The sequence below is a fragment of the Histomonas meleagridis genome (assembly GCF_020186115.1).
Source record: "Histomonas meleagridis strain 2922-C6/04-10x chromosome Unknown contig_67, whole genome shotgun sequence".
In the NCBI taxonomy this organism is placed as follows: domain Eukaryota; phylum Parabasalia; order Tritrichomonadida; family Dientamoebidae; genus Histomonas; species Histomonas meleagridis.
The window spans coordinates 113,487-128,666 of record NW_027150908.1 but is presented as its reverse complement, the minus strand read 5'-3'; the positions used below and the strand labels follow the sequence as shown (position 1 = coordinate 128,666).

Below are 15,180 nucleotides of genomic sequence, written 5' to 3'. Positions count from 1 at the left end.
TCTTTATATAAAACTTTAAATATGTAATTTGTGTTATAATTAATGACCAAAATCGTTTCATAAAGTTTTTAAAACTTAACATATTATTCCTAAGAAATTTCCATAAAAATATGATAATTGTTGGCTGATTAATATATTCATTAATTTTATTTTCAAGTTTTTCTGCTATAAGTTCAATGTTTACACCTAAAGGAATTTTAAAATTGTTAAAAATGTTTTGTATATGTATTGATATATGAACATTAATATTATCCATTAAATTTATAAACATTTCATCGAAATTCCCATTTTGTATTGATTTCGACCAAATGAATAAAGTTAAATCTTTATCTAAATCATCATCTAATTGATTATATAATGAAGAAATTTCTAATGAAGTAATTTCATATTCATTAATATTTAATGTAAATAAATATATTAATTGGATATAATTCGATATATCATATTGATAATATTCGATTACTAATTGAAGATATTCTTGATGACGTTTTATATAAGGAATTAAAAAATATTCAAAATATTTTATTAATTTTGTTTTGCTTGTAAAATTTTGATTTAAAACTTCTGTAATTTGTGTGTTTGGATATTTTATGAATTTCTTTATTAAAGGTTTTAAAGATTTAATTTTAATTATATCTTCCGAATTAATACCAATTAAAATTATTTCATATATGTATTCATAAAACAAATTAAATCTTTTCATAATAATTTTAATGAATTTTTCATAATAAAATTGAAATTGACAATCAAAAGAAATTTTTATTATATTAATAAATAATTTAATGATATCTGAATCTAAATTAGTTAAATATTTAATTAAAAGAAAAAATATTATTTTCAATTTATCATTATTCTCATTATTATAAATTTCAGTAATGAATTCTTTATTAGAAAAAATGATTTTTAAAAGTTTTTCTGATTGTTTTTGTTTTAACGCAAAATATATTATTGAAAACTGTTTTTCATTTGTAATAAAATTTTTTATATATTTTATAACTTCACAATCACAATTTTCTAATAACTTAATCAAATAATTATAATATTTTTCTGGTATTAAAGAATTAAAACTTTCGAACATTAAAAAATATGATTCAATGATCGAATTAAAAAAATCATTTTCAAGACAATATTGAACATAATTAATATTCGATGTTATTATACAAAAAGATTTAATATATTTAAGTATCTTTTTTTGTTTAATTTCTATTTTTCCTTTACAAAAAAGTGAAAATTGTTTATTCGTAAATTGTACAAATTTATAAGGAATTGTTGAAAATATAACTTTCCAATATTTAACAATTTCGATCCAATTTGCTAAATTTATTTGTTGATTATTATTAATATCATCAATTCCATCTTTATTTAATTTATAATATAAAGTTTTTAATATTTGTTGATATTTATTATTCGATAATAAATCACGTAAATATGGTATAACTTTTGATGATATTTTAGTTTCATAAAATTTATCAATAATACGTTCAATAAATGTAAAATATTTGTTGATTTCTACTAATTCAGATGATGATATATTATATATAATTGATATTAATATTTGTTTTTCATTATCATCAAATTTCTTAGATTTTGATTTATAATGATTTAAAATTTTATCAATTTTATTAATAATATTTAATGTTAATTCTGGATAACATTGTAATATAATTGATATCATTTGAAGTTTCATAAAATCATTAATTGTTTCATTATTAAATATTTTATTAATAAATTCATCAATAACTTTAATAGAAATATTTGAACTTGATATAAATTCCGCAATTAAAATTTGTGTCATTTTATTTGAATTAAATAAAAAACTATTTAATAATTCTTGTAAATTTTCATTAGTTTCTTTAATTAAATGTTTAACATCAAATATTAATTTTTGATAAAAATTTGGATAATAATATATTTCATCAAAAACAAATGAATATAAATTTTCATTTTCTTCTTTAATTTGAAATTCAGATAAAATTCTTATTAAAAATTGAGTTATGTTTAATAATACTAAATAATCAAAATCTAATTCATTAACACAATGTTGAACAAGTAAAATTCCTTTTAAGAATTGACAAGTTTTATTCAATTCGATATTAGTTATACAAGAATCAAAAAAAAGTATAAAATCCTCTTTTGAAGATATATAATAAATATTAAACAATGAATTTGGAAGTATTTCTTTAAAAGGAAGAATTGAAACGAAGAACAATGCATTTGTTAATAAATTATTTCCAATTTCATATTGAAGTTTTATTAATAAATTAGAAATTTTATTTATATTCGTACAATTATTTAAAATATCAGCTAAAACTAATTGAAAATATATTTTTGGATTAATAAAATTGTTATCAAAGAAAATATTTAATGAATTCATTGGATCAATGATTGATTTTAAACAAGTAATAATCAAATTAATTAAAGATTCATCCGAATCATTAATCACTTTATTTATTGCATTCATAAAATCTTGTGAATCAATTTCAATTTGATTAATTCCATCTTTTGATTTAAAGATAAAAATTGGTTTATATTTAGGAAATTTATTATAAGTTTTGATTGGATTCTTTCGAAGAAATTTAAGAAAAATTTCATTATTTTCTTTATCATTCATAAAATTAATCGAATTTAATGAAACTTCGGAAATAGTTTTTATTTCTTTTTTTAGTTTAAGTGTTGGATTATTCTTTAATATTAAGTATATTAACTTAAGTGACTTTTTTGGTTCGAAATATGACATTGAAACTAAAACAGAAATAAATTTTTTATTTGTTAAATATTTACATATAAATGAAATAAAATTTATTAAATATTTATAACAAGTTGGCCAATTATAACAAACTAAAAAAAGATTTTCAATAAATTCATATGTAATTATTGTTTGAAGTATTATTTCTCTTTTTAATATTATTACAATATATTTAACCAAATTAGTCAAAAATATTATTAATGATGGAATATCAATAAAAACAGTAAGAAATTGATTAATAATATTAAAAAATTTTTGTATTTCTTTTATTATTTGTTTGATAATAATTTCAGGTAATAATTTATTATTCGTTTCATTCTTTTGAAGTATTCTTTCAAATAAAATTATACCAAACTCTAATAATTTATGAATATGTTTTGTTGAATATAAATTTTCATGAAAAAAACAAAAATAATTACTAAAAAATGTTGATATTAATGGTAAATTAGTTAATATATCTGAAAAAATTGTAAATTCGAAAATTTCTTTTTCTTTTGTCTTCAAAATATAATGAAATAATTGTTCCCAAATATTAACTAATAAAAATGGATTAATTTCATTAAATAAATCAATGATAAAACTATGAATTTTTTGATTATACATGAAAATTCGTTCGATTTGTTTCTTTATTTTTATTTGATAATGATATATTTTTAATATATGAATATAATCATTTGGAATTTGTTTAGTTTTTATGGTAAAAATCGATTTGAAATATTCAAATAATTGATTTATATGTGAATATGTTATTATCATTTTAATATAAATTTTATGAATTTTTTTGGTTTCGATTTCATTAAATGGATTTTGATAATTATTCATTTCATTTTTTGTTTGTAAAATCTTAAGTGAACAATTACATCGATGAAATATATCCAAAATCTTAAAATATGTATCAAATATTAAAATTATTTTATCGAAAAAAGAATACAAATTTTTATATTTTATATTTGTTTCGACTTTTAAATCTTTTGACTTCTTTGATAAGAAATCAAAAATATATGAAAATGTTTGAAGTAAATCGAAAAAATATTGAAATGAATTTTGTGAATATATAAAGCTTTTAATTAAATACGTATTAAATTTACAAAATTGTTGAATTCTATTAACAGTAATTTTATTTTTTTTATAAAGAATATTACATGAAAAATTTGTCATTTGTTTTATAATTTGTTCTGTAAATTTTTGTGTTTGAAAAACAAATTCTAAGAATTTAATCGGAATTAAAATTATTTGTTTTTCAATTGATGAATTTAATGTTTCTAAAAAGAAAGAAATATTTGAAGTTATTTTCTCTACTTCCAAATTTTCTTTTTCTTTAGATAAATATATATAAAAAGATGATAATATATCATTAAACAATGTGTTATAAGTTTTCGGACAGATTTGAAATAACTGAACATAGAAATCAATTAAATTACGTTTCGACGTGTCAGTGCATAACATTAATGAATGAATTATTCGTGATTTAATTGATAGAATTGGAATATATTCCCAAAAATGTTTTATTCCATCAAAAAAATCATTTGAAAGTGATTCATTACATGAATCTAATTGACCCTCAATTGCGTTATTTTGCGTTTTAAATGTCTTCTTACAATACGATATAATCGTAAAAATGTTCGAAAATGGAAAATGATATAAATGATTAATGGATCGGAAATTGATTTTCAAAAAATCAATTCGTTTGATAATTGATTCTATTGTTAGACTACTAAGGCGTTGGAGAGTGGATTTATCAATGCTTTTTGGATTCTCAAACGAATTTCTTAAAATAAGAATTGCTTTGGTCATATCTATTAATGAACCTTCTGAAATCAAATCAAAGAAAACTCTAAGAAAATCATTGTTAATCCCTTCGCGCGTGAGTCTGTAATTAATGATAATTAATATTTCTAATAAACTACTTCGATATTGATTAATTTCTGGATCTGTTTGTGAAATGTCAAGTTCTGTTAATATACTTACAACCCTAGACTTGATTGATTTTGTTCGTAATTCTAAATCTGAAATGGGGTATTTGAATACAAATTCTTTTAATTCTAATAATGTATCAGACGAAATTGGATTAATGTTAATTTTAGAAAGAAGACGTCGAACTGTCCCTTCTTCTTTCCCGTTGGGCAAGTTTAATTGTTTTGAATTATTTGGATCTTTATTATTTTCTGTTTCATCCATTAAACTTCGAACCAGAGAATTGACTATCTTTGTTTGATATAAATTTGTAACAAGAAGCAAATCTAAACAAAAAACACAATTTAAGGTAATAGTTCCTTACAAGAGGAAGAGGAGCTTAAAAGATACCAGCTTTTATTCGTCTGTTTTGTATGTAAATGATAATCGGAAAAATTGATGAAATTTGAAAATTGAATATTCGAGATAATTGAGCTTGTAGAGCTTTTAGAATATTCACTCTTCACTTGTGAAACATTAGAAATTTAATTTGAACTATGTTAACTTTAAAAATCACCTTTTTAAAATTTATTCACTTTTAAAACGATCAAAAACTCCGCAAAAAGTTGTTTGGATGATGATGAACAGCAATGTCATCTAGAATGAATCTGTAATTTGAACTATGTTAAGATTTGAAGACTTTTTAATCTCACTTTTTTCATTTTTAATTTTGACAAATTTCGTCGTGCTTTCAAGTTTTTTAAATATTATTAGAGGCTTACTTGAGAATATTGTGTGTAATTAATTAATATATTAAAATGAGAAAAAAATCAAAAGCTTAACCCAGGAAAGATTGCTGATAAAGAGAGCAATTGATAGAAAGATTGAGCAGTGAGTTTGACATTTCAGTGCCAATATTTCTATATGGTATACATAATATGACTATTATTTAAAAATAAAAAAAAATCTACAGATAGAACCATTTAAAGCATTTATTTCTTTTGCAAAATATTGTGAATTGAATATAATTTGATCGAATTATCAACTTTTGAAGTATAATTTTATTGTAATTTTTTCAAATAAACAAAATCTCCTTAGCGAAGGCTTTCATTATGATAGAACTCGAAGAAAGCTTTACAATATATCAAAACAATTTAATAATTAATGGGAAGTTGCTTCATTTTTTAGAAATAGTATTTTGAGAAAATTAGATAAATATAAAAGATACAATTATTTGAATATTTTAATGGTTGCACCTTTTCTAAATCCTTATTTAAATTAGGAAAACTGTCATAATTCTAGAAGAATACTTACCACCAGAAAATTCAAAACTCTAAAGAAAATATGTCTATTGTTCCTATTGCATCATTTATATGGTCAAGTAACAAATGAACCAGAAAGCTATGTTAGCATTTTCATTTCATTTAAATAAAGCAGGTGTCAGCCGTCAATTTAGTTATACGTTAACAGATAGAAACATTAATTTTTATACACCTCTTCATCTTGATTTTGGCAAATAGTAAATATAGAGCAAAAAGTGGCCATTTTTTTGTCCTCCAGAAGGAGAATTTAAAAATATTTAAAAATAAAATTATTTGAATATTCGATTTTATTTCATTTTTCTTTAACAAAAGCAAAATATTTTAATAGACAGTACAGTAAATAATAAGCGATATTTATTTTTTAATGTATAGAGGCAGCGGTATGACAGTATAGTCTATCAAATAGTCTTGAGTGTGTTTGAATGTACTCAGTAAATTAGATTCACAAAGTTAAAAGTTTTCACCAGAAAAAGCTGAAATACGATTAATACCATCAAAAATTATTTAGGTAAAGTGAATTGATGTATTAAATATTGCTATACATCAAATTGAATGCAACAGCTGAATTTTTGGCGAATTTGCATACAAATAACTTCCATTTATAATATAACGTTGTATCCAGTGCAACTCATCTTTTTGATCGATTTATATAACTTCATTGAACCAAATAATGCTTCAATTAAAACTACAGTTGAGGGAAGATTCATTCAAAATTAAATGTTGCGTTTCAGTTAATCAATGAACCTCCAGGGGATCTTTTTGGTAGGTTAAGAATGGTTGAAAACCACGTGGACAACTGAAGCTTAGACCATTCATAGGCCACAATGTATGATAAATCATCAAATTATTCCTATACTCAAGATGTGTTACAAATTAATTTTCTACATGAATTACTAATAAGTGATTCATTAATGAGTTAGATCTTATTTGTTGCCCAATTCAAAAAGTTGAAATTGTCAATAACATATTTCTTTATGTCGACATAAAAAAAATTATAAGGAAATGAGCAATAAATGAGTTTATGTTTGAATTTTTTTTGGTGATGGACTGACCAGCAGCTATAAAAATATCGTAACAGCTGTATTTGATATTCTGAGTTCATCCAGCAACCCATAGTATTTATTCTATAATCTTTGATTCCTAATTTTGCGTTTAATTGTACCAAAACCGTTTATTTCTGAATCATCACGACGGGCTCTTTGTAAAAAGCTTGACATGCTACTTGACGATTATTGATCGTCACATAGTGAAAAATAATTAATAACCGTCGAAGGAGTACAAGGTACCCCAATCAAAATCGAGAGCGTTAATTTAGAAAATAATTCGGTGTTATCACATAAAAAAATTTTCAATTATTTATTAAATTGTTGTGGGTATTTCGTTTCCTCAATTTTTTTGCGATACAAGCTCCAAATTAACAATATTTATTAAACAACTTTGGCTGCTTGTTTGCAGGTCCGTTTAAACAAAAATCATTAAATTTTACCAATGTTCAATTTGTTATAATAGATTTAATGAGAATAAACATGTAATAGAAAAACATAAATGCAGACAAATATTTACAAATATCTTGTATGACCCACAAAAAACTAGGTATGATTTTCTTACATTGATCGTTGTAAATGATATTCCATACAAACTTACACCACAAGCTTTCACAGTATTTCTCAAATATCTGATTTTTAATTTTTTTATTACATCACAACCAACTTGCTTTTTAGTTAAATGTTTTCCATGATATATAATATTGTATCACTTGCTCCGAGCAATGGAGACAATTCGAATGGCAATTGCTCAAAAAGTGGAATTTACTCAAATGATGCTTTTGAATTTTTCTATCAAATTGCTTAAATCTTCCTTACTTATAATGTTTCTCATATTAGCAAATTGTTCAAAAAATACCAAAAGATTCAGAGGCACGTTGGACAATTAATTGTATGATGATTAATGCCTCAGTAACTACATTTCCTTATATTCTCATTTTTTCAAAAAACAGACGCAATTATACTTATCAAATTACAATGCATTCGAAAATCATTTAGCAAACACAAAAATACTATATTAGAATCAGATAGTCAAGAAATAGTCACAATCACGAAAGTTTTATACTACATGAATATTATGATTGAAGAGATTAAAAAAATACCGAATTATTTTAGAAAGTAAAAGGTGCATTTATATTGACATATAATACAATTCTCGGAAACTTTTTCAATGTGACTTTTTCAATTAATTTTAACCTTAAATATAATTATATAAACAAAAATAACTCAAATTCGTTCATTAAATGAACGGGGTTACATTGGTTTTAGCTTCGATAATTAGAACCGATGGATATGTTTGGTAACAATTTGAAAGCCAACGGCCCATCGCCTTTATTTGGCAATCATTTATTTTTGCTTTAGCTGCTTGATGTGCAGCACCTTTCCGAAATGAATGTGTGCTGTAATTTGTGGCATTAATGCCTAATTTTGTTAATTGTTATTTTAGGTTGTAACGAACAGATCTCTCTGTTATATTGAAGATAAAATCATCTGAACTAAAATTGTTTGTTGAAAACCATAATTCTAACCATTGGAAGGGTGAATAATTTGTATTCGAATTTACAATAAAAACTTGAACTCTTCTTCCAGTTTGATCAGTTTTAGAGACTGGAATCATAAGTACAATTCTCCCTTCTTCATCTTTGATGATTTCTTTTTTCGAATGTTTAAACATTCACTAATTCTTAACAATACATAATAACAAAGAGAATAGATTGTCATAATAAGTTAGAATTGTTAAGATATCTTTGCATTAATATTAATGACCATGATCGATGGACCATGGTCGACGTTTAAAATTAATTGAAAAAGTCACATTGAAAAAGTTTCCATATAATTTAAAAATGGCTTCAATTTCTTAATTGTTGGAATCCTATTTTATATTGCATATGAACTAAACCCAAACTACAAATGAATTCAATTATCGGTGAAAATAATACTGAAAATGTTAAAAATTGGATTGAATTCATGTCAAAGAAATAGAACAAAATGAAATTATTAATGTTGAACCAGGTTCTGATATTTACATAATGAAATTCGTTACAATTGAATGGGTGCTGAGGTGCCAAAATTTCAGTTTTTCATAATATATCATTTTTTCTAATCATTATTTTGTTTCTTTACTACATTTTTTTTTGTATATTTTATAAATATAGACTTAATTAATAAATTCTGGATAAAGACAGAAAAAGTTAAGTCACTTCACGTGAAGTTTGGCTGTGCTGCCACTTTTTGTCAATTGTAAAATTCTTTAAACTTAAAAATGAATTTCTAGTTACAAAATTGATTTTGAACCATATGCAATTCAAATGCTCTACACTATAATGTAGGGATATATTTATATATATTAAAATTTGTAAGAGAACATCGAGCCGCATACGGTTCATCCTTTTATTGGATTTCCAAAAACATGAAGCTGTAATGCTCTCTGATCCAAAGATGGTTCAGTTGAGAGTATATTTCAAAAAAGAAATATCTTCAAAAAAGATAAAATTATTTTTTTATTTTATATGATTCTTCATTCTTCGTATGTGTTTTGAGCTAGTGATTCTTTTGTACGGTTTTCAAGATTTACTAAATCTTCTTCTGTCATATGGAACCAATCGTTTATCCATATTAGCATTGAGCGGTGGGTATCGAGATATGTTTGAGGAATCACAGACTGTGTGACATACTTTTCAACAAATGACTGAATTCCGCGGAATTTAAGATGGAATTTAACTGTTTTGACAATGCAAACAAGAGGTCCGTGATAACCATCAAGCCACTTAGGTGGCTTAGTTTGGTCACTTGGTGACTTTTTTGTTGGAAATGGAGGTATTCCACCTTCTTCAAATGAAAAACCATGAATATCAAATTCCTTATTTTTGGATTCTTTCCCATCTAAAATGTCTAGATAAACAATTTGTCTCTCGGCTAGTTCTTTTTCATTGAAGTTCATTACGTTGACTAATTTATTATTAATAAATTCTTCAATTGTTTCTCCTTCTTTGCATTCAAAGTGTTTTGTTTCAGTTTCAAAAATTAAATCATCGCCAAGGTTGGGCATTCTAAAGCTGGCTTTGTAGTGAGGAAAGCAATTTCGATTATCTTCATGAATAGATGTATACTTTTCTGGAATTGCCCATCGAATAGCAAAAGGAATTTGATTTTTAAAATGTAGAACACGATGCACGTAACGTCCAGTTTGTCCATTTTCCTCAAAATTTCCGGCTTCGATGATTTCAAATCCATCACCATTCCCAGATTCTTCTGTAGTTCGCCTATTCACTGCATACTTGGCTGCTGCACGGCACCAAGGAAGCTGAAATGGCATGAAAATCCGGAACTCGACAATTTTCATGTGAACACCCGGTGTAGAAATTTTGTGTAAAAAGCTACCATAAAAATGGATTTTTCTGACTTGCTTCAATTGAAAATTTCAATACTGATATGAGGTTTTTAATGAACGGGTTCATGACCCACCGGAGTTTGTTGCTCTCAATATTAACTTTTTAAGAATTTTGAGTTTAACCATGCCGAAAAAAAGCCTAGCGCAAGTTAATTAAATCAAATGCAACTAATTGATTAATTTTTGGTTCATGTGCTGTATGTTATGCAACCGAATTTCAAGGTTAAAATGATTGAATAATTTATAAATTTCGAATCGTTCAAAAAGAGAGTCCGATAGAAAATGACCGATTTTATGTTTTGAAAAAGTCGTTAGTTCAAGTTTCATTTTATCATTATTTTGATTCCAGCACCAGGCCTTACAACGCGACCTCTTTTTCCAGGAGAACACCAAAAGTTCACAGAAGCTGAAGATTCTCTATTAATCTCTCTTGTTTCAAAATACGGTCAAAAATGGTCAATAATATCCAAATTTATTCCAAATCGAAAAGCAAGGCAATGCAGAGAAAGATATATAAATTACCTTTCACCAGAAATTAAGGAAGATCCATGGACAGAAGATGAAGATCAACTTCTTTATCAAAAAGTCAATGAACTTGGAACAAAATGGGCTCAAATCAAAACTTTCTTCCCTTCTAGGTCTTACGTCAGCATGAAAAATAGGTGGACCAAATTAAAGTCTAAAAATTCGATTCCCATTGCAAAACTTGAATTTGGATTTCAAGAAAACACAGCACTCAAAGAGAGCGCACTATCAAAACCAAAGCTCCCACCTATATCTAGTTTTGACCCTCCTAATCCAAATGATAAAATGTTAAATAATCAATTACCAACGAAAGTTCTGAATTTTCATAACACCTCAACGGACTATTCATCGTTTTATCAACCTAGTCTAATGACAAATACATTTCCAAATTTTGGAGGATATGTTTGGTGAATCTTTTTTCAAATTTCAACTTTATCCTTAAGAACAAAACATTTTGTTAATTGCTTAAATGATAGTACTAATGAAGATAAAAAGTTAGTTGGCAACGATTAACGTTTATAAATTTTTAGGCAAAACATGTTAAATGTCTAATGATATTGTCATATGTTACATATTGTTATTAAATTCTGATATTAATCTGCATTGCGATTTATTAATAAAATTTTTTTAATTATGATCATATTTATTTTTATGTTATTGAAATATAGAATTGACTTAAAAGTAATCATTAAATATAATTTCTATGTAAACAGTATCTTTTTAATTTTGAAGAAGTTAATGATGAAAATGATTTTTTGCATCAATTTTTTTTTGACTTTACCTGGCAAAAACGATCAAATTTAATTCAAATGTTTATTGAATTTCTGAGTAAAATCATAACGATAGATACGATAACAAACGAACTCCATCTTATAAAAAGAAGCTACAAAAATTAGTTAAACAGTTTAGCTTAAGAGATAGTTTTTGGTATCAAGTACTTGATGTAATAGCCATGGAAAGATTAATTCAACAGCATTGCTGCCGTGTACGAGTATTATCATTTCCTTTGTTTTTCCTTTCATTGGGATCAGCAGGTTCAAGTTTCACATCTTCCTCTACTTCTTGCTTATTTTCAGATGATTCTTCACTAAGATTAGCTATTTCTTGAAATAAAACATCAAGCCCAAATTGTGTTTTTGCTGAAACTTCGAGCGTTAAAACAGCCCCCACCTTCATTCCAAAATTTTGAGCTTGTGTAAAATCGATTACGCGTGTATTTTCAAGATCACATTTGTTCCCAACAATCAAAACTTTTGCGTCAGCTGGAGCCTTCTCTTTAGCTATATCTATCCAACCAGGAAGAGCATCAAAAGATTCTTGGTCAGAAACATCATAGATAACAAGAATGAAAGAAGCTCTTTGGAAGTACATAGGAATCACATTTCGAAAGCGCTCTTGGCCAGCTGTATCCCAAAGACCAATGTCAATTTCTTGTCCATTTTTTGTTGTTTTAGTAACTTTTGCGTAAGCACCACCAACAGTTAGAACATGGTCATCACTATATTCGCCAGTATCTACTCTTTGGAATATTGACGTTTTACCAACACCTGAATTTCCTATAAGAACTGCCTTCACTTTCTTCATTTAGTTTTTATAGAAAAAAAAAGTCAGTTATTTGATTCAAAAAGTAATTTCAGAACCATTACAACAGAATTATCAGCTTTACAATCATGAAGGAAATTTAGAAAACGGTTATTTCTTGGCAAAAATTGAATAAAATCAAACTTTAACGGTTCCTCTGTGCGTATCGGCTGACGGGGGTTTGGGCGGTTTGGTCGACCTTTCATGTCTGATATTCAAACCGAGCGTGCTTTCCAAAAACAAAAGCAAATATGTCTTGCATCAAAGAAATACCGTGGTTCCGACAAAAAACCACGTTACACAAAGAACATAGGCCTTGGAATTAAAACTCCAAAAACTGCTATTGAAGGAACATACATCGACCATAAATGCCCATTCACAAGCGATGTATCAATCCGCGGACGTGTAATGCGTGGAATTGTTGTTTCAACTAAAATGAAGCGAACTGTTATCGTTCGTCGTGATTATCTTCAATACATCCGTAAATACAAGCGTTTTGAAAAGCGCCACACAAAAATCCCTGCTCATTGCAGCCCATGCTTTATTGTTAAGGAAGGTGATATCGTACAAATTGGTGAATGTCGTCCACTTTCAAAGACAGTTCATTTCAACGTAATTTCTGTCAAGCCATGTGCAGTTGGTGCCGACAAGAAGCAATTCAGAGTCTTCTAAACATTTTCTGGAATTCTTTTGTTTTCTAGTTAACGTTAACTAAAATGTTTTAGTAAAAAAAGCATTAACTTATCAAACTTTTCTTTTTACGAATGAATTTATTAATAAATTAAATAATTTCATATGCAGCTGTTGGTAACATGAAAAGATTTTATCAAATTTTTGAAGATTTTCTTTTTATATAAATGAGAATATTATATTATAATAATATATATAAATCTTAATCAATATTACTTATGAAAAACAAGAAAATTTACTTATGAATAATTTTTGTTTTCAGCTTTTGATCATATTATGATTTAATATGTTTCCTCGTTCAGTTTCTTGATGTTGGAGTATGATTGAAATAACATTATGACAATATATATAAAAAGGTCAATAACTATATAAAATATATAGTTCATTATTTAATGGAGATATTTCAAATTTACAATCAATTACAATTATGCATAATATTAATTTTTTGAATGATATGTAATTTTGTAAAAACACATGGTACACATTTTGTTGGTTATAATTCTGTTGATATTGATTCTTGTATCAAGCTAACCATTAGTCAATATACTTTAGTTGTAATATTTGATATTAGTGTTTTTATTTCTCATGTTAATGGGGCTATATTCATTACAATTTTTTTTAAATAATATTATTTAAGAATAAGAGTTGATGGAATTTCAGTTCTCTATTGATATTCATCTTCAACATAGTTGTAACAATGATTTTAAATATAAAAATATATAAAAAACTTTAAATGTAGAAGAATTTACAAGTTAAGATGCAATTAAACCTTACGAAATCCGAGAAAAAGAAACAAAATTATTCTTAATTGCAATTCCGATTATTATTAATTTTAACCAATAAAATTTATAAAATGAATTACAATTATCAAGGAATCACATATCTATGTTAAAATAACATAACAAATATGAATTCAATTTGAATTTTTTAGGTGAAGTAATGAGGAACAAAATCATCTGGTTTTCTTCTCTTATCAGAAGGTCTTTCCTTAAAGATTTTAATATCTCTGTTTAGATTCTGGTCAAGCTTCAAAACCGATGCCACATTTTTCGACACATATCCATAATTCGGGGCAGACCAAACGGTTAGAACTTTTTCAGAAAAGTTATATTGGTAACCCTCCATAACAAGTTGATGGGCTCGTGTAACCAATTCAATTTTGTTGTTATGACAAAATTCGTTAGTTGGGGTGCTCCCAAATAACCACCCTGCTCCGCGAGTGTTAACTCCCCAACCTTCGATTGTAGGCTCGGGATCACTCCATGCAAGATCACAGAAGGGACCTTTTGTAAGAAGTTCAGTCTGTCTTTCAATCAATGGAATTTGCTCAATTAATGCAATATCTGGTGAAAGACCTCCATGTGTAGAGAAAATACGTTTGTTAATAAGGGCACTCATAGGTAATAAATCAAAGGTTTCTTGACAAAGATTCCATATACCGGCATGGCCATAGTTTTTCATGCATTCATCATAAAAACCATACTGTTTGCTGACTTCCCGACATTCGTGATTGCCACGTAAAAGCCAGATGTTGTTTGGATATTTGAGTTTGAGTGTAGCTAAGTATAAGTAAGTTTCAAGTGAGAAATACCCGCGATCAACATAATCACCTTGGAAAAGATATTGAGTGGTTGACGGATCGCCACCTGTTTCAAAGAGTTCAAAAAGATCATAAAGTTGACCGTGAATATCTCCACATACTGTAATTGGTGAATGAAGATTAAGGAGTGTTGGCTCTTCATAAAGAACTTCCAACAATTTCATTAAGATCATTGTTACGGACTTTTCGTCCAAATGTTTTCCTTCTTGAAGATAAGATAAAACAGCGTCGAGATCAAGTTGTTCCATTTGCAATTTCTAACACTTTTTAGTATGGAAAATAAACGGTTTAAAGGGTGCCTTTACATACGTTAAGCAATTCCATCATAAATAAAAATGAATCTTGCTTTCTCAGCAAATAACTATATTGAATCAACTTTAGATGCAAAA

At 26.2% G+C, this 15,180-nt stretch overlaps 4 protein-coding genes across 4 annotated transcripts; 1 reads left to right on the top strand and 3 right to left on the bottom strand.

Annotated features, from left to right (window-relative positions):
- Positions 1 to 9,522: 9,522 nt before the first annotated feature.
- On the bottom strand, positions 9,523 to 10,320 carry GO595_008347 (Phosphatidylinositol transfer protein; the record flags this gene model as incomplete). Its single annotated transcript, XM_067921911.1, has 1 exon — positions 9,523 to 10,320. One exon carries the CDS (start codon positions 10,318 to 10,320, stop codon positions 9,523 to 9,525), a length of 798 nt encoding a protein of 265 aa, XP_067771492.1.
- Positions 10,321 to 11,886: 1,566 nt separating this feature from the next.
- Positions 11,887 to 12,504, bottom strand: GO595_008346 (small GTP-binding protein; the record flags this gene model as incomplete). Its single annotated transcript, XM_067921910.1, has 1 exon — positions 11,887 to 12,504. The coding sequence occupies one exon, from the start codon at positions 12,502 to 12,504 to the stop codon at positions 11,887 to 11,889; it is 618 nt and encodes a 205-aa protein (XP_067771491.1).
- Positions 12,505 to 12,705: 201 nt separating this feature from the next.
- Positions 12,706 to 13,173, top strand: GO595_008345 (Archaeal ribosomal protein S17P; the record flags this gene model as incomplete). The annotated part of the gene is made up of 1 exon (XM_067921909.1): positions 12,706 to 13,173. The coding sequence occupies one exon, from the start codon at positions 12,706 to 12,708 to the stop codon at positions 13,171 to 13,173; it is 468 nt and encodes a 155-aa protein (XP_067771490.1).
- Positions 13,174 to 14,118: 945 nt separating this feature from the next.
- Positions 14,119 to 15,039, bottom strand: GO595_008344 (Ser/Thr protein phosphatase; the record flags this gene model as incomplete). Its single annotated transcript, XM_067921908.1, has 1 exon — positions 14,119 to 15,039. The coding sequence occupies one exon, from the start codon at positions 15,037 to 15,039 to the stop codon at positions 14,119 to 14,121; it is 921 nt and encodes a 306-aa protein (XP_067771489.1).
- Between the last annotated feature and the right edge of the window lie 141 nt (positions 15,040 to 15,180).